General features: G+C 41.8%; 1 protein-coding gene and 1 long non-coding RNA gene across 2 annotated transcripts; both read left to right on the top strand.

Annotated features, from left to right (window-relative positions):
* The first annotated feature begins 10,352 nt into the window (after window positions 1-10,352).
* Window positions 10,353-18,466, top strand: LOC119902952 (potassium voltage-gated channel subfamily H member 8-like). The gene is given in 8 exon segments (XM_038719357.1): window positions 10,353-10,500; window positions 13,246-13,480; window positions 13,971-14,128; window positions 14,429-14,516; window positions 15,304-15,498; window positions 16,904-17,103; window positions 17,387-17,636; window positions 17,741-18,466. Coding segments are annotated over 8 exon segments (1,419 nt in total). The 5' UTR covers window positions 10,353-10,461; the 3' UTR covers window positions 17,995-18,466.
* Window positions 18,467-18,537: 71 nt separating this feature from the next.
* LOC119901683 lies at window positions 18,538-19,716 on the top strand. Its single transcript, XR_005444232.1, has 3 exons — window positions 18,538-18,761; window positions 19,297-19,385; window positions 19,631-19,716. It is a non-coding gene; the product is annotated as an uncharacterized LOC119901683 (long non-coding RNA).
* Window positions 19,717-20,491: the final 775 nt, after the last annotated feature.

Below are 20,491 nucleotides of genomic sequence, written 5' to 3'. Positions count from 1 at the left end.
TCTGTTAGACAAGTGCAAGATGTAGAGGATTATCTTATGACAATCTAATGACTATATATAGTAATAAACGGTCATGCAATGATTTTATGGTGTGCAAATTTGTGAAAAAAATACGACCCTTGGTTGTATGTGGTCAAAATAATTATGCAGAATGTAACCAGTGTGTCCAAGTATCAGATTCTTTTAAATGTGTATAATAATATTAGTAGTTGTGTGCCATTCATGATCAAAGTGATTTATAGATGGAAACGTGTAAGTGTAAATAAAAACACTTTGAAATGATAAAGTTGTCTCTATGCATTTATTTAAAACCAATAACGATATACAATTAAAAAGTTATCCAATCACTCAATCGCATTGTAGGAGATACAAAGGGACTTGTTTCATTGTTTGCTAATCCATGCCCTCTGGTAACAAGAGGTGTAGATGGCGGTCCAGTAATAAGAGGAGAAGATTCTCCAAAAGTCTTTCTCTTAATCTCGTCAACTTTTCTTTTGACCTGTAGAGTTGGTACAACTGATAAAGGTATATTCAGTATAGCCAACGAATGCAGATATTCATCCCAACCTGTAGGTCTCTGGCTGTCAGGCACGTTGTGAGAAGCAGTTACTCCTCTTATCAAATCATACACGAGACCATTTAATAACATTACCATTAAACACAAACTCTCCACGTTCAGTCCATGCAGATATGTTTTTTGAGGAGGACATTTTATCCAAAATATGCTGGGCCAAAAAACAGCAGGAATAAATTCCTGCTGTTCTTTGGCATGTTTTTTAAAGCTTCTCCAAAAACAAAGTCTCTTCCTTCTTGATTCTTCTGCTCTGAAGAGTGAAAATCCTCAGCGACCGGCATTGACAAAGTTAGTGTGTTCTGGTCTTTTTCTCCTTGTTTTACCATGGTCAGAAATCTCTGCAATGCGATGGAATATTTTTTTGCTTTTTCATGAAGATCTTCAGTCTTTTGATCCAGAATGTCTTTTATAGTACGATATAGTACAAACTCGTTTAAGACATTAAAAATGTGCATCCTGTAAGTAGCCTAAACTCTGAACCACGTGTACGCACATAAAGAGGACAAATTAGAAATGGCGACTCACATGGCAGAAGGATGAAACTGTTTGAAGTGAATAGTCCTACAACTGTGTAAAATATATCGAAATATTACCTCTGAGTAGTATAGCTTAAAGCCTAAAGCCTTTCTAAATAATCAGACACTTGTTTGATTGATTCTCACTGAAGTTCGCTATAAAAAATAAAACAAACAAAAAAACATAATTTAAGATAATTTGCGGGTGTGTGTGCGAGTGTCCCCCTTCGGTCAGTGATGTCACTACTCAGGAGGAATGCCCCGTTCCTGCAGATCGGTTATAAAGGGAGGGGAACCCTGGCGCCCCTTTTCCTTTGGTGCACGAGCGTTGCATGAAAGTGCGTTTGTGGTGTATAACATATGTGCATTTGACCATTACAGTTTAAAATAATACTCTGCAGCTGGAGAGAGGCACAGTGAACTCTTAAGGGGGAGTAATGATTGATGGGTGTGCAAAGAGTGAACCCTCCTATGGAATTTGACCTCTGACCCAGTGTTAGGGGGAGTAGAGAGTAGTGTGTATGAAGGGACTGAACCCTTCTATGGTGTCTAACAGATGTTTTCACTTATCCTACAGCACTGTGCCCTTATATGGTATTTAGCAGATACCTAAACATGTCCTATATAAGCTGTGTCTTCGATGTACAGAGAGACAGAGTGGTTATTGGGCTGGGTCACCCTCCAAGCTGTTGCAGAGAATTCCTTGATGTAATAAACTTTTATGATCAAGAACAGTATCAAGCGGATTTCTTCTCAACACATCATCGCAGCATTATTGTTCGGACACCACACGTTTGTTACCCACCAAACAACTTCAGCTTCACCAAAAGGAATGTCAGTGTCAAATCTCAGAGTTAAATCTCGTTTTGTAGATCCTCTTTCAGAGTTTGCCTCCAATTCTTCCTGCAGTCAGTACGTATTAATAATAATTCCACTAACCATTTATAGACAGTTGTAAGCGTTTGAAGGGATCGGATATGGCGCTTCCTCACATAGGCCACATTTCAAGTTGATTGTGATTTATAAAGGGAACAAGCTTACAAGTGTGCATATGCACGGTTTTATAAGTCTGAATTTTTTTTTTTTGGTGTAAGCCATTTTGTCTTTTGGACGCACGTACACTTTTAGTGAGGTTTCTGGGTACGTTTTTATAATTGAGACCCCTGTTCTGCATCCCCCACAGGTCTTTCCAGCCCCCTACTGGGGATAATTCCTTCAAAAACTTATTTATAATAGCCTAATGATAATAATAAAGCAATGTTTCAATTCATACCACTGTTGTATATTTTATTTCTTCCAAAGTGATTTTAAGATTCACAAACCAAGAATATTCTGTAATGTTACATCACGAGCCAGATGTGTCTCGATTTAGGTTCAAACTTAACAACATTACTGAGAATTTATTGACAGAATAACAGTGGTACGAACATTATAGCGTACTGGTCCCTGCACTGGAGTTCTTCAAAAAGTTCCTAGTTCCTGGGTAAGTCACAAGATCGCTGACGTAATTGCTGACGTAATCTGCACTCTGCGCATGCGTTGGCGTCTGTAGCTACCTGTCGGAAGCTTAGTGATGGCGAAATTAAGCTTTATGAAGCACTGAAGCTTTCCATCCAATTGGTTCACTCATGGGCCGAAGCTTCACGGTGCTTCATTTGCTCTACTGTGCCATCAAGTGGACACTAAATGTAAAACACGCAGAGTGATTATAAAGGGAACACGGCTTTTGTGTGTGTAGCTTTGAATTGAATAAATGAATGAATGATGTTCGTGATGCATGACTGATTAGCTTTTTAATAAGGTGTCTGTCTTTATGATACAATGACAGGGTCAAAAGGAAAGTGGAAACCAGGGAGAGGGTTATGATAACTTGGTTTGTGACTTTAGATAATAGAGACAACATTTTATTCATCTTTATTTAAAAATAACACTTCCACAGTGCTTCAGGCTGTTTCTTTTTTGGAGATGATTTTACCTGCTTTAGAAAATTATTATTAGGGTAATATGGGGTAAGAGTTTAATTCTTACCAAAGCCACAAAATGTCAACACTTTCTTTTCCTCTGTTTCATCACAATTTTTGAAGTTATTGATGAAAGCAATTCTGACATAAGTTGATAAACTTTTTTAGTCATTTAAAATGAGCTGTAGATAAAATCTAATTGTGTTCAAGTTCAAAAGTCCACTAAATGTTGAGGAGGGTGCGTTTTGCTGCTCCTTTCGAATCGCACGCGAAACCCGCAAACCATCTCCTGAATCGGTCACGTACAGCCAGCTCGTGAGGCTTCGAACGTCACCACATATGTCATCAACACAAGCCTCGATACGCGCTTCACAAAAATCATCCTGTATTACTCGACACACACTTCGAAGCCTCGATACAGACGGATACATCACTACGGAAGCTCTGTCTTAAACCGGACTCTTATCCAGTTTTAATCCACACTTTTTTGTGAAATTTTTTATATCCTTTTTATTTAACTTAAGTTTTTAACTTAAGTTTTTAACTTAAGTTTTTAACTTAAGTTTTTAACTTAAGTTTTACGTGGGTTAAGGATTTTAGTCATCCAACATGGATTTTAAGACCGTAAAAACGTCATCAACGCTACTGATCACAACAAAGCTCCATAGCCGCCGAGATAACTCCATGCCCCATGAGGACTGCACACTCCTGAAGAAAGCGAACAAAAAGATTGCTGACCTTATGGAAGACATCCAACGACTTTCAGAAGAACTCAAAGAGAAAGATTCCCTGCCGACTGGCTTTATGGATGTGGCTTCAGTACAAGCTGAACAGATTGTTTCTCTTAGCGCAACCGCTAACATCCAGGACACCGTGTTATGGGACGCCTCTAGCCTTCCCAGGCTTTCCTCCTGCTCGACTCCGAATCGTCAAGCTGGGCTGAAGTGGTGGTCCGTGGCTGCAAGAAAGGCTCGGATGGGGCTGCCTCTCCTCCGCACATTGGCCTCTCCAACCGCTATGCAGCCCTGTCTGACAACGCTCCGGTCCATCCAGCGGATGCACCTGCAGCTTCGAGTCTCCCTGATACGGATCTCTTTCGGCGGACAGTGCCTGCTGACACTGTTGCATCTCCTTCACCGGCTACATCTCCCGCCCTGGGCCTGATCAGCGGCCGTCATCCCGGTCAAAAACCTCCGCTTCCTGACGTAGGATCCTGAAGGAGGCTGTGCTCAGACGCTCCGGAGGCCGTCTCTACCCTGCACTGTCGGGTAGCCCTTCTCTCAGGTCTGTTACTGCTACTCCAACACAACACTCGGCAGCTCACACACTCCATCCTCAGTCCGCACGCAGTGTTGAAGCAGATTCTGCTCAGTCCTGCTCTGGAACCCCACAACCGGCATCTCCTCGTCCCCTTTTCTCCCCAACCACACTAACAATTGGTGACTCCATAACCAGAAACATCCGTTTCTTTAACGCTACCACTCACTGCTTCCCCGGTGCTAATGCCATCGCTCCCGTCCTCCATCTCAAGAGTGATAGTCCATGTGGGAACAAATCAGCTTTTCAGCAGTCTGAGCTGACAAAATCAGCAGTGTGGAAAGTCCGTTTTTATCTCTGGTCCCATTCCCACAGTTGGTCGCGGTGATGGCCGCTTCAGTAGACTCCTTGGCCTCCACGACTGGCTCCAGTCCGCCTGCAGGGCTCACGGTGTGAGTTATGTGGATAATTTTAATATTTTCTGGCAAAGAATGTCTCTTTTTCAGACAGACGGACTTCACCCAAACAAACGGGGCTCAGAAATGTTAGCTGCTCAAATCCTAGCTGAAATCAAACTTAGGAAACAACACTGATTGACAATCAATTTCAATGCTGTGCAAATGGAATAGACAACAAGTGGAAATTATAGGCAATTAGCAAGACACCCCCAATAAAGGAGTGGTTCTGCAGGTGGTGACCACAGACCACTTCTCAGTTCCTATGCTTCCTGGCTGATGTTTTGGTCACTTTTGAATGCTGGCGGTGCTTTCACTCTAGTGGTAGCATGAGACGGAGTCTACAACCCACACAAGTGGCTCAGGTAGTGCAGCTCATCCAGGATGGCACATCAATGCGAGCTGTGGCAAGAAGGTTTGCTGTGTCTGTCAGCGTAGTGTCCAGAGCACGGAGGCGCTACCAGGAGACAGCCCAGTACATCAGGAGACGTGGAGGAGGCCGTAGGAGGGCAACAACCCAGCAGCAGGACCGCTACCTCCGCCTTTGTGCAAGGAGGAGCAGGAGGAGCACTGCCAGAGCCCTGCAAAATGACCTCCAGCAGGCCACAAATGTGCATGTGTCTGCTCAAACGGTCAGAAACAGATGGTGGTATGAGGGCCCGACGTCCCAGCCCAACACCGTGCAGGACGTTTGGCATTTGCCAGAGAACACCAAGATTGGCAAATTCGCCACTGGCGCCCTGTGCTCTTCACAGATGAAAGCAGGTTCACACTGAGCACATGTGACAGACGTGACAGAGTCTGGAGACGCCGTGGAGAACGTTCTACTGCCGTCAACATCTTCCAGCATGACCGGTTTGGCGGTGGGTCAGTAATGGTGTGGGGTGGCATTCCTTTGGGGGGCCGCACAGCCCTCCATGTGCTCGCCAGAGGTAGCCTGACTGCCATTAGGTACCGAGATGAGATCCTCAGACCCCTTGTGAGACCATATGCTGGTGCGGTTGGCCCTGGGTTCCTCCTAATGCAAGACAATGCTAGACCTCATGTGGCTGGAGTGTGTTAGCAGTTCCTGCAAGAGGAAGGCATTGATGCTATGGACTGGCCCGCCCGTTCCCCAGACCTGAATCCAATTGAGCACATCTGGGACATCACGTCTCGCTCCATCCACCAACGCCACGTTGCACCACAGACTGTCCAGGGGTTGGCGGATGCTTTAGTCCATGTCTGGGAGGAGCTCCCTCAGGAGACCATCCGCCACCTCATCAGGAGCAAGCCCAGGCGTTGTAGGGAGGTCATACAGGCACATGGAGGCCACACACACTACTGAGCCTCATTTTGACTTGTTTTAAGGACATTACATCAAAGTTGGATCGGCCTGTAGTGTGGTTTTCCACTTTGATTTTGAGTGTGACTCCAAATCCAGACCTCCATGGGTTGATAAATTTGATTTCTATTGAAAATTTTTGTGTGATTTTGTTGTCAGCACATTCAACTATGTAAAGAAAGGAGTATTTAATGAGATTATTTCATTCATTCAGATCTAGGATGTGTTATTTTAGTGTTCCCTTTACTTTTTTGAGCAGTGTAGTAATCTCTTAAGGATTAGGACAACTGCACCAACTCCAGCACCCAGAACAAACTCATTTAAAATGTCTCTCTTCAATGTGAGGTCACTTTCAAGTAAGACTTTTATCTTAAATGATTTTATCTTGTCTGCAAATCTAGATTTTATGTTTTTAACTGAATCATGGTTGCAAATGAATGACTATAGCCAGCTAGCTGAACTGTGTCCACCTCAATATGATTGTTTTAGTCAACCGAGGGTCAGTGGTCGTGGTGGTGGGCTAGTGAGCGTGTATAAGAAAAATTTAAAATGTCATCAAGTATGCTGTGATGAATTTAACTCCTTTTGAAGTTCTCACTCTTAAAGTTGGAGGGCTGCAACCTATCATATTTGTTATAATTTATCGCCCCCCAAAACCACCTGGAGGATTTTTATCAGAACTTCCTGAATTTTTATCTACTCTGGTTTTAAATTTTCAACAGAATTGTTCTTTGTGGCGATTTTAATATTCATGTTGATGACCCCACCAATGTTAATGCAACTGACTTTTAACTTCAAACAACATGTCAAAGGGCAAACACATAACCGTGGTCATACACTGGACTTGGTTTTTACCCTGGGTGTCAGCATTTCCTCTGCGGAATTAGTGGACATGACCATATCTGACCACAGATGTATGGTTTTTAGCTGCGATTCGCCTGTTACTCATGCCGCCTCACCAAGCTCCGTGTGTTCTCGCTTTTTAATGAACAAAGTGTTTCAAAGTTTTGCACATTCTTTCAGAGCCAAAGCCAACACCTGTCTGATTCCAACACCAACAATCTGGTCGATCACTTCACTTCATATCTGCTTGTCATCACTAAATATTACTGCTCCTTTAAAGGTTAGGCCTTCGTCTAAAGCTAGTAAGCAATCCTGGATAAATGACAGCATTTGCAGCCTAAAAGGGAACGCAGGAAAGCAGAGCGCAGATGGAAAAAATCCAGTCTCCAAGTCCATTACCTCAGTCTGAAGGATTTATTAATTAACTACAATAACATGGTTAAGGATGCGAGAACACACTATTTTTCTGAACTCATTACTACACATAAACACAATCCCAGGTTTCTGTTTAAGACTGTGGATCAGCTGGTAAACCCAACCCCTCCTTGTGCCTCAGCTGGAAGTAATGATGACTGTGAATTGTTTTTATCTTATTTTACCAATAAGGTGGTGTCAATCAGAGCCTCTACCCCCCACGGCCTCTTACTCAGAGGTTCCTCACCAGCAACAAGAGAGTTTTAACCAGTTTTATCCCATCGACTTGTCTGAGCTTTTAAAAACAGTATCACAAATGAGAGTGTCCTCCAGCCCACTTGAGGTAATACCTACAAAGTTTTTACTGAAAGTAATAGATTCTGTTGGGCCCCATTTGATCTCTGTTTTCAACAGCTCCCTATCTACTGGTTGTGTCCCTGATTATTTTAAAACGGCTTGTGTGAACCCACTTTTAAGGAAACCTGGTTTAGATCCCTCCCTCCCACATAATTTTAGACCAATTTCAAAACTGCCTTTTATTGCAAAGATTCTAGAAATAATTGTGTCCAAACAGCTGCTCACTGTACTGGAAAATAACAAATTATTTGAAAAAATTCAATCTGGTTTCAGGAAGTACCACAGCACTGACACTGCCCTGCTTAAAGTCACCAATGACCTTTTAATGTCTGCTGATGAAGGCATGTGCTCAGTCCTGGTACTCCTGGGCCTTAGCGCTGCTTTTGACACCATGGACACCACAACATCATGTTAGACAGACTGAGGCACTGGGTGGGGATCTCTGGTACTGCCTTAGAATGGTTTTCATCCTACCTGTCAAATAGGAAGTTTTGCGTGTCTGTAAACAACTATGTCTCTTCGTTCTGTCCAGTTAAATATGGTGTGCCTCAGGGGTTGGTCTTAGGACCCATTTTGTTTTCCTTGTATCTGCTTCCCCTCGGACAAATTATCCATAAACATGGCATTTCTTTTCATATTTATGCTGATGACACACAAATATACTTGCCCGTCAGATCCACAGACCCTGAAATGCTGAGTTCACTTAACAACTGCCTTTGTGAAGTTAAAAAATGGATGTCAAATCATTTACCCCAGCTGAACTCAGACAAAACAGAAATCCTGGTCATTGGGTCCCAGCAGATGGCAAAACAAATACTGCCATCTGCTGGTTCCCTAGTAAATCACATTAAGCCTGTGGCAAAGAACCTTGGTGTTTGGTTTGATAGTAATTTAAATTTCGAGCAGCACACCACAAAGCTTGTTCAATCATGTTTTTATCAACTTAGAAATATAGCAAAAATTCGATCTATGTTAACTTTTAAGGACACAGACCATTTTACACACCTTCATCTCATCACGGCTGGATTATAACAGCCTTTTCAACCGTTTAACCCAAAAATCTATTGATCGACTCCAGACTGTCCAGAACTCAGCTGCCAGGCTTTTAACCAAAACAAAGAAATATAACCACATTACTCCTATTTTAGCTTCATTACACTGGCTCCCAGTATGTTTTAGAATTGACTTTAAAATTCTATTGATCACTTTTAAAGCTCTTCATGGCCTCTCGCCTTGTTATATTTCTGAACTTTTAGTCCCATACACACCGGCATGTACCTTGAGATCTTTGGGCAGAGGTCTGCTGTCTGTTCCAGAGTCTCGACTGAAAACTAAAGGGGACAGAGCGTTTGCTGTCAGGGCCCCGAGGCTCTGGAACAGCCTGCCCGAGGAAATCAGGTCAGCTGAGTCAGTGAACTCTTTTAAGTCCCTTCTTAAAACCTACTTTTATAGGAGAGCCTTTCCCGATCTTATTTGACTTTATTTTATCCCTTTTATTTTATTCTATTTTACTAATTTTATATTTATCTTAAACGTGTTTTTTAGTCTTGTGAATGGCGGTGACGAGAGCTTTGTTAAAAATTACTGAAAAACCTCCTACTTGCATGAAATACAAAAGATACTTTGTAATTTATGTTTTCTTAAGTGTTTCTGGTTAGAATATAATGTTTTTTATTGGTAATTGTCATTCCTATGACAGTTTACTATTGAAACCATGAGTGAAGGGACTGTTTTATTTAATAGCCTTGTCACCGGACAAATGGATAACCTACTGCATACAACTCTTACGGTTGATTGTTTAGCTGATCTGTTAGCAAATAATCGTTGTAATGCTAGCAAACTTGTGCCGTTGTCAAACACTCTGGGCCTCTATTTACTACTCATGACAACAACAGCAATGGATGATGATCACAGGTAAAGTTACTCCACCTTTACCAGCACAGAAGTACTTTAAAATTGATTTTATAATCATGATAATATCCAAATGGACTGCTGCATTCAGTTCATCAGAAGGACGTCATTTCTGAAAGCAACATGTTCAGTCTCAGTTTAAGTCAGGAGTCAGTCATCTCTGCTTGGTGCAGATTTATGTTACTCCTGAGGAGCTTTAACCTCCACTACATCCCTGGTTAGCAGGATGAAGGCGCCCTCTTGTGTTGTGCATCAGTTTTCACATTTCAATTGTGAATCTGTTGTGATGTTCACTGCAGGAAGACAAGTAAAAACTACTGAGCCTTTGGCAGTTTCAAACAAACATCAAGCATCAGTAAAGAGAGATTTAAACAAGTGTAGTCCTATGTTAAAATATGGTAACATATAAAACAAAATAAAACAATATAGTTATTTATATACATATATACATACATGTATGGACCAAAACATTCTGCAGTGCATTTTTTGAATTTGCATCTGGGGTGAATGTAAACAGCAGCTACCAGATGATAACATGATTTCATCTTCACAGTCCGACACCCGGGAAACCACCTCCTCTTATTATTATTATATTATAGGAGATCATAGAATAGTCTAAATGTGTGTGCTTCAGTTAAAGAGATCCAGCAATTTGGGTAATATAATATATAATTTTTATATTTTTAATAAATCACTAAAATCCGTTTGTTTGACAACATTTAGATTTAACTGTAGGTAACCATAGCAACAGCAGCTGCACCTGCACTTCAGACCATTTCTCTCTGGTTGTAAAACTGAATATAGCTCAACACTTTAACACTAAACTGAACTCACTCTCAAGAAAAGAAAAATGGAACAAGTGGCTGACCAATGGACAGTTTGGTTTCGGGTAAGTAAAACTATATAATACTGCACTTTCAGAGTTATCCTGACATGAAATAAGTTAGTGTTAGCTAAGTTAGTTAGCCTAATTGACTCAGAGCTGAGCAAACTGGGAAACCTGCCATGTCATTAGCATTCATAAAGTTGTTTATAATTGTTGTTGTTAAATAATTTCAGAATTTGCACATTTCCACAGCACTTTGTGTTTATTATTTTCAGACACTGAGGTTGCATACTTTGGAAAAACACTGAGTTGTTCTTTTGTCTGTTGATGCAGTTTTGATGCTGTATCAGCTGCTGTTACCAAGGCACACTGACATAGCATTTCACTTTAAAGGTTCAGTGTGTAAGATTTAGTGACATCTAGTGGTGAGATTGCGAATTGCACCCAACTGTCTTGTCTACTGCTCCCCCTCCTCCCCTTTCAAGGAGTTTAGGAAAGCTACGGTGGCTGACACAGGAAAAAAGGTGTCGTCTTCTGACACAACAAAGAGTAATCAGTCAAGATATGTGGTTTCTTTAGGTAGATTAGAAGATAAAACCATGCTATCATCTGGTTGTTTACATTCACCCCAGATGCAAATTCAAAAAATGCCCTGCGGAATGTTCTTGGTGTATACCTGTATGTATAATTGTAGGCTATATAAATAACTGTATATATTTTATTTTATATGTTACCACATTTTAATCATAGACTCTATATGAAAATATTTTAATATACACTTAATTATATGTTGTGAGTGTAGCATGAAGGAACTACAGAATTTATTTCGATGTGCAGCCTTGTGCTTTATAATGAAAAATAAACAGCCCTGTACTTTGTGCCTTGATTTATTAAGAAATGACTTAATTATTCAGTAAAATCACATGTTATTGTGACTTGGCCACTGACAGATAACATGGAAAATGTTAGCCAAGAGTGTGAAACACCGTCACTGTTTCTGCACCACAGTCCATTCTAAACCACATATTGAATGAAGTTTATACAAACACTGACAATGGAAACATGTTAATTCTCTCTAGCAATGGATCTTATTGCATTTGTGTCACTAGATCCTCAGAAATATTACACACTGAACCTTTAATAAGGTCAAAGGACTGAGAAAGAAAACCTGGTGCTGTCTGGAGACGCTTTTAACTTAACAGATAGTGAGTCAGATTCCAAAGTTACACAGAACAGCAGATTATGATTTACATGTTCAGAAAATCTGCAATATATAATTCAGAAACTGTTTGATCATTTTTTATTCAACTGTAGGTAACCATGGCAACAGCACCTGCACTTCAGGCCATTTCTCTCTAGGTTGTAAACATGAACCTAGCTCAACAACAACGCTAAGTTAAACTCACATTCAAAGAAGCTTTTATCATTTGCTAAAGCCTAAAGCATGCTGGGAGATGTGGTTGGAAGCAATAATAAGTGAGTGAATTGTGAAGAGCAGTTGTAGCTGTGTTTTCTAATCACTTGGATGAGCTGCGAGTCCTGACCTCTGCGTTGTTTGTGATGTGGCAAATTAAGTAAAAAGCTTTGGCTGACGTAGCTTGAACTATCGTTAAAGTGGCCGAAGCTGTTGATGGCAGTCAGCAAGGTCTTTCTTCTGGATTTTCCACTGTGGTTACAAACTTCATGAAAGCAATGAAAACCCACTGACAGATGGGTGATGAAACACTGATCAGGGGACCAGAAATTGTCCAGTTTCAAGCAGCCATGATCAATATAGTGTGGAAAGTTGTTTCACTGGGACAATTTAAACACTTTTTCTCTGAAACATAATATAATATAATATCATATCATATCCTGACAGTTTTACTTTATAATTTCTATTATAATAATTTCAGTAAGATGTGTCACTGTTGTGTCATTTCTCTTCTTTTTGAAGTACAAGAAAAGGTTGTCCATTGTCATCACATATTCAGTCTATTCCCTCCAAGTCAACCAGGCATCTTCAGAGCCCTTCTTAGGTTAAGACTTCATTAACCAGCCACCTTGTTGCATGCCAACACCTGTTTATGAAGTAGCTACATTGTTTTTGGATGGATTAGTGCTCATTAATGTTTCCCTCTCACAACTTTTCAAATGTAATAGCTTCTCCTCCTGTCTCCTAAACATGCTTAAGGCTATTATGTGCCAAGTGCTCGGCCCCAGTTGGAGAGCTACAGTCTCAATATGTGCCAAATGGACCCCACCTCATCAGTAATATAGCAATTCAATTCTGCAATTGGATTTTCTCAAAAAAGCAGGTTTTTAAAGATTTGAAGGGATGAAGTCAAGCCAAGGCCAAGTCATGTATGAAATTATCAGGCGTCATTGTTGGTAATAAGTTTCCCCTCACTGACCACAGTCCTATCTCTGTCATTTTGCATTGTTAATCCATGGGCATTTAAAATATCTGCCTCTCTTTATAGGAAGCTGTCAGGATTAGATAACTAGCAGCATCTGTTTTATTTGAGTTGCCCACTCTACTGAATCATCTGCTGTCAGAACACAAGAGATTTTGTCTCTCTGCAAAATCTTGGCACTGCCATGATTTATTTTCACAGCACCCTATCTGGTTATCAGGTTATTCATTCATGCAGCTTCTCTAATGTGCTTTGTGTGTTTATGTAGATTCATTAGTGTAAGCTTGATATGAAAGAGAATGTTTGTGTGTGTGTATTTGTGTGTGTGTGTGTGTGTATAAAAAAGATATGTGTTTGTGTTTTTTTCCAAGATATTGTTGCACTTACACTTACTCTACCTGTTCACTTACAGAGCTTTATTGAAAAGCCTCTGAGACTGGAGGTGGCAGCAGCGCCGAAGTCGCGCTTCATTCTGCTCCACTACAGTGTGCCGAAAGCCCTGTAGGACTGGCTAATTATTTTTGGCACTTTCTACCTGGCTGTCACCGTGCCCTACAACGTCAGTTTCACGGCCGCCGATCACACCGCTATAGATGCACCCTTGACTGTCATCGCAGACGTTGTAGTGGAATTGCTCTTTATTGCAGGTGAGTGTTGAAAGGTGTTACTGTGAAAGACATGGCCTCCTGATTTTACCTAAAGTTCTTGTGCTGTAGCACAACTAATTACTGATCTGAATTATAATAATATTGTGGTGATTTCAAAAAGGTTTGTATGTGGTGACATGAGATTTTCATCCTATATCTATTGATTTTCTTGCCATTCCTTGCCAGCTATAGTAACAGGACAATCATAGCAACCCAGGCATCAAGTCATTTCTTGTCATTTATGTTGTAATTATTTTAAGCTGACATTAACATGACTAAAGCTGGTACACTACCCTGTTGCTATTCCATGTTATTCTTTCATATTTTCAGTGTGAATGACAAACATCATCACATACAAGTGACCCAGTAGGATTGAATCTGAGCTTGGGACACTTGTCATTTATCCTCACTGTTTACAATCTGTTTCATTGTATTTGTCTTTTAATCCCGGGGGGGGGGGGAAACTTACCTTTAACATCTGTATTTCCAGACATTGTGTTGAACTTCAGCACCACCTATGTGGACAAGTCAGGGAAGGTGGTGTATGACCCGCGCTCCATTTGCATTCACTACGTCACCACCTGGTTCTTTGTGGACCTGGTTGCAGCCCTGCCCATTGACCTGCTGTATGCTGCGCACATCCCAGTGGTGAGTACAACTAGATGATAATATGTTGTCACTGCCCTCTGCAACAGCTGATGACTTATAATACATAGCAACTTCCAGACTCCAGAAATGTATAGCGGGTGAGAGTACGTACCTTGTATTACACAGAGCTGCTGCTGCCTGTCTGTGTGACAAGTACTCCCAAAATTGTGATTTGTTTGAACAAAACAAGTGGCTGCTGTGAAGTATATACAGTCAAAGTGTGTTTCAAAACAGGGCAGAGGGATTTGCTTTCTTTCTCCTTTTCTCACTATGCCCCCCATGCTTGCCTCTCCTCTTCAGAGCTCCTTCGTCCACCTGCTCAAGACTATACGCCTGCTGCATTTCCTTCGCCTGTTTCAGAAACTGGAACGCTACAGTCAGTACAATAGTACTATGCAGACTTGATTCAGTTACCATACGTGAAAAATCCAACAAATAACACCACAGACTAGATTCAACCAATACAGCGAGGAGACATTTATTGTGTCCCCCCTCATGAGATGGTGGCAAACACCATACTCTGGCACTTGAATGAGGAGTGTCTTAAATATATATATATATGTATAAGATGGCTGCAAGAAAACAACACAAAATGTCTTGTTTGTGTGTTAAAACATGGAGTACAATAAAAACCCAAAATGAAACATCTGCAGCCTGTCGCAGCAGCTGTATGTAAGTTCAAACTTAACCTAGTTAGAACATAAATTAATATGAAGTTGTGATTTATGCATTACTAGAAGAAAAGTGGTTGCACCACAGAGATAAGTTACAACATAATTCTATGTAGCAACTAAATAGTTACACAGGCCCCAACGTAGGAGTAAACCATAAAATGTCACAGAATTAAACTCACTAATGGTAAACAGCCATTTTTCTGCTCCAAGTTACAAACTAATTAGCAGTTACTAAGCATCTAGTGTCAACTTCATGTCCTAACTTAGGAGAGAACTTACACACAGCTGGTGCAGCCCATTTCTGGTCCAGTCGCCTATGCAACGTGTGTGTTTGTGTGTGTGTGATTGTATACTTTTGTGTCAGTATATTATATGTGTCTATAGGGAGGTTAGATCATAACTTCATAATAATTAACACTCCTGACACAGCTGAAAATCTCTTTCTGACACACACAAACAAACAGAACCATTATTGTCTCATCCTTTACCTCCTCCTTCAAGGGTGGCTCTTTCAACTGAGCAAACAGCGGGATATGCCCTTCTTCAACAGCACGGCGGGGGGCCCGTCGATGTACAGCTCCTACGTCGCTGCCCTTCATTTTTCCCTCAGCAGCCTGACCAGTTTGGGCTTTGGCAATATCAGTGCCAACACCCCTGCTGAGAAGATCTTCTGCATCTGCACCATGCTTGTTGGCGGTATGTCTGACACCAGGGTACACTGTCCCTCTGGCGTAACAGGGCCTCTGTTCAGCACGCCAGTGCAGGAAATTCAGCAGGAAGTGGGTTGGATGGTCTTTAAGATTCAGTTTGTTGCCGGCTTTACGTACCAATAAACTAAAGTATTTTAGCTGAGGAGGCAATTATTAGTGCAACAACACAGAGGATAATTACTGTGTTCATTTTTATTCATGTCAGAACAAAGATGTAAATTACTGTTGCCCCTGTGTGGATCATTAAGTAAGTAAACAGTAACATGTCTAGATAATTGGGTAGTGATCAATATAAAACTATATTTTATTTTAAAGCAGAAAGAGTTTGAAAGTAAAGAAAAGTCATTTTTCTCTCGTTGCCAGTATAAACTGTAATAACCTAAAAACATGTTTCCCAAACTTAGGGTTAGGACCCAAAATGAGTAAAATGCATAACAATGTTGCAACATGTAAATACAGGTATGTGAATAAGCATTCTTCTTTGCTGCTCTGGTCTGTTCAGCTCAGATGCTGAGTGAGGTTTTCTCTCTCACCTCTCCCTAACCTGATCTGCTGTCCACATTCATACAGAATCTCTATGTGCGTAGTCTGTAATCTGTCACTGTCGATCCTATGATGTCCAAACAAAAGTACAAGGACGAGTTTATTAAAGTTGGCTTTACCAAAGCCATTCAGAAGGGAGAGGAGATGCCTCAGTGTGTAAAATGTGGGGAAGTGCTCAGTAATGAAAGTTTTAAAACAAATAAATTGCACAGGCAAATGTCCCAAACGAAACATTTGCAGTATTGGGGAAAGTTCAGACATTTTTCCCTGCCCTTCAAGATGTGTTGATTCAATTAGGCAACACATACTTATGTGAATCTGGCATTTTGACTTCAGCATCCCTTGACAAACAAATACAGGAACAAACTAAATGCTCGGCATGACCTCAGAACAACACTTTGGAAAACCGAGCCCAGAGTATAGACCAGCTGGCTGAAAACTTCAACCGGCCACTTACTTTCAGGTCGGCATCATTTAAAAAGACATGTCGGTGCTGAGGGATGATGGGAGTTGAGAAAGGGGTGAGACACAGAAAGGAAAACTGTTGTTTTTCTTTACTTTTATGATGAAATAAATACATTTTATATGCATTTTTAATTCATGGTTTTTCCTTTATCCGTTGTTTATAAACGTAGCTGTTACAGCAATTCATACAGCAGTATTTTTGTAAATTTTGGTCCCAGGGAGACACCAGATTTCTCTTTTGGGTCTTGAGCTGAAAACGTTTGGGAACCAGTGGCCTAAAATAAACAGCATTCAGAATAAAACTTTATCTAGAAATATAAATATTCAGCCTTTATAGCAACATTTATTGTCTTTTATGCTGTTTGTTTCCTTCTCTCACACAGCGCTGATGAACACCCTGGTGTTCAGTAACGTGACCACCGTCATCCAGCGTATGTACTCACGCCGTTCTCTCTACGACACAAGCATGGAGGACCTGAAGGACTTCATCCGTCTCCACCATCTGCCTGAGCAGCTCGAAAATCGCATGCTGGAGTACTTCCAGAACACATGGTCTGTCAACAGTGGCATAGATGTCAATGAGGTAGGAATCCCTTTCATTGTTGTTGACATGTCATGCTTTTGTACATTGTGCTGTCTGCCCTAAAGAAACTTCAGGGCAATGTTTAGATGACACATGATGATTACATTTGAGCACTGACAGCCGTTGTACAGTCCATGATCAATATATGCTGCTGTAACTGTCAATGATCTTTCACAGCACGTGGCCAGTTGACATCCTATTGAAATTTAAAAAGGGTAACTGGAGTCCATTCCTTAATTATCAATCAATGTCACAGCTCATTACATCTGTCACACATCCCCAGCTCCTGCACGACTTCCCTGATGAGCTGCGGGCCGACATCGCCATGCATCGGAATAGGGACATCCTCCAGCTGCCGGTCTTTGCGGGGGCCAGTCGTGGCTGCCAGCGCTCACTCTCCCTCCATATAAAATCCTCCTTCTGCATCCCCGGGGAGTACCTCATCCGTCAGGGCGACGTGCTGCATGCCAACTACTATGTCTGCTCCGGGTCTCTGGAGGTGCTGAACGACACCACAGTGCTGGCAACATTAGGTTTGTCTTGTGGTCAAGTGACTTTTAACCTTTTAAACCTCATGTTTAAGGTGTTTATGTGGTACACCATGGAGAAAGAAATTGTGTTATTGTTTTGATTTTAGGAGAAGGGAACCTGTTTGGGGCTGACCTGCCTGGACCAGACCAGGTGATCAAGACCAATGCTGATGTGAAAGTGCTGACACACACTCACCTTCAGTATATCAATCTGCGTCACCTGAAAGAGGTGCTGGGACTCTGCCCCGAGTATGCCAGTGTTTTCGTCTCAGGCATCCGCAACAACCTCACCTACAACCTGTGTGAGGGCAGCCAGGACCAGGTACTAAATATACTCTCACACACAGAAAACTGGTGTTGATTTACTGTAGGATTCCATTTCTCCCAACAGTAAACCTGTGACAGAAAACTCTTTCCCCTGATTCCTAACTCGCAACACTTTCATTCAGTATGCTTCAACCTGAGCCGACCAACCCACAAACCTTCATCCAGTGTTTTCCTACATGTGTAGTAACCAGTCACACCCAAACCCAACAGGAAGTCAGCCATTTTGAATTGAATATGAAATCCTTCACCATTTATTTAAAGCTAATTGCTTAATGCTGTGGTAATTTGCAAAGCTTTCGAGGTTTTGTCAAACGCCGTTGCCGTGGCCATGTGTCGATTTCTGGAAACTCTCAAATGCCGAGGGTCAGTCTCTCCTTCATTAATTTGTGCTGCGCGTCGTGTACATAAAAGTTCAAGACAAGTACAAGACATTAAAGTTCAAGGTAGCTGGCGTGTTCGTGAGACGAGCATGTCCGCACCCCCCATTGAAAATGAATTCCTGTGTGAAAAGGCCCTAATGCTGCACATTATATTTGCTGTTTCCAGGATACCAGGCGCCCCTCTATTTTGAAACACAAGGGGACTCTGATAACTCCGTCCACCTCACTCCAGCAACCCGCTCTCGTCGCCCTCTCCAGCTACACAGCTTCAGCAGCCCCGTTCGCCGTATCTCCCAGGGGAACCTCCTGGGGATTGAGTTGCAGCAGTTCAGCGCCCTGCGAGGCTGCTGTTTACCAAACCTCAGCGGTGGCCTCCGCGGGCAGAACTTATCTCCTACAGCCACACAAGCCTCAGCCTCAGGTGAGGGAGAGTCCGGGGCTCAGCAAAATTCAGGTCTTCTTAAAGAGAACATCTATTTGGTGTTGACAGCACTGTTTGATTCAGTCTGTACTTTGTGGTGGTGCTATATTACATTTCAGTATATTAACCAGTGTTTCTAATAATTCCCCCCCCTCAGTTACACCCTCTGTAGTTTATGATACAGTACATTGGCTCAGTCTCAACAGCAAACAGAAGAAACAGACTTTTTTTAAATGGTTGTGTTGGATTGCATTACAGTGTAAAGTTTTTTTATATTTATTCTCTGTGCATCTCATTACTTTTTGCAACAATTACTTTTATTTTATTAGTAATTACCATCATATAATCTGCAACATTCTAAGTGTTATGAGTAGCATGGTAGTGTCTTTCCTTCCTCTTAAATGCTGTGGTCCCCCCCCCAAACAACCCCCTTCTACTTCATATCTTTCTTTCTGGATACCCAGTTTCAACCTGATAAACATCTTATTTGGTTTTATATTAACCCCAGCTTCCTTCCTCTTCACACCTCACACAGGGTTGTAGACGTCGAAGTGCATGGAGACATGTTCCATTTGTACGCAGAGCACACCGAGCCTAGAGCCAGTACAGGGGGCAGCACCCAAGGTAAGCCAAACTGCCACCAGCTGCCACTGCAGAGGAGATTTTAACATGCTTTGGTTCTCTTTTGGGAAGTAATCAGAAAATGATATGTGGACATGAGTCTCAGATTAAACTTTAAAGACAGAAGCTGATTCATTTGTCTAATCTCTGTGCGGGGATTTAAATTGGGCAGAATAGAGCAAGCTGTACTGTAATTGACCACATTTTCTCCTAATAGTACGACTAAACTGTGTACGCTCTCTACCCAGATGACAACACTAAACCAGGAAGTATCTGAGCTCACCACGGGCCTGCACCACCTGATGGATGCCTCATACCCGTATGGCGTCGAAATGCCGGTGGCTCCTGGGAGCCGTGATGGCCACATCCACCAAATTGTCCCACCTGCTGGCCACTGGAGCCACAGTGGAGCTGCTGAAACCCAAACAGAGACCCACCTAAGGCCTGATGGTGATGAATCCTCTTGCCTTTTGTCCTGTTCCCCTAGAAGCACATCCACACACAGCCGGCTGGACTCGTCTTCCAGTTCGTACAGCTCCATCTTAGAAATGGAGGACGCACAGCTCTTCCTCCACCCTGCGTCTGCCTCTCCATCCATGTTGCCAGACCATCCTCTTGGATCCTCCCTGGATTCAGGATGATCGTGATCAGATGCTCTCGAGCCCCACCTTCCACTCTGTGACCCATCTGCCATAGGACACACCAGTCTGGAGTGCCTCCATGGAAACCTGTTGATTGTGTACACAGATATGTTTTAATTTACTGAAGGACAAATGACACATGCTTCACCGTGCATACAAGGAATAGAATAGATGTAAAGTATTTTATTGTTCTGCATTTTTTATTTAGAATCCCACTGAACATCTCTAGTTGTATTTTGTCCTAAAGATCCTTCGGGAGAGTTGAATGTTTCCTATGTTTTCCTCACCATTAAAGATTACGCTGTGAAATACTGTAGGTTTAATTTCTCTCTCCACAAAAACACTTTCTCAAGGATCTACAATGCTATAAACACGACAAGTTAAACAGAAATGAGTGTATTCAGCTGGAAAGTGGGCCCCATGAAATATTTACTGCTTTCATTTATTTACAAAAGATTGTATGAATGA

This window comes from Micropterus salmoides, unplaced genomic scaffold (assembly GCF_014851395.1).
Source record: "Micropterus salmoides isolate LMB-PRFRI ecotype aquatic unplaced genomic scaffold, ASM1485139v1 Ms_hic_scaffold_14, whole genome shotgun sequence".
In the NCBI taxonomy this organism is placed as follows: domain Eukaryota; kingdom Metazoa; phylum Chordata; class Actinopteri; order Centrarchiformes; family Centrarchidae; genus Micropterus; species Micropterus salmoides.
This window is presented reverse-complemented; position numbering and strand designations above follow the sequence as displayed.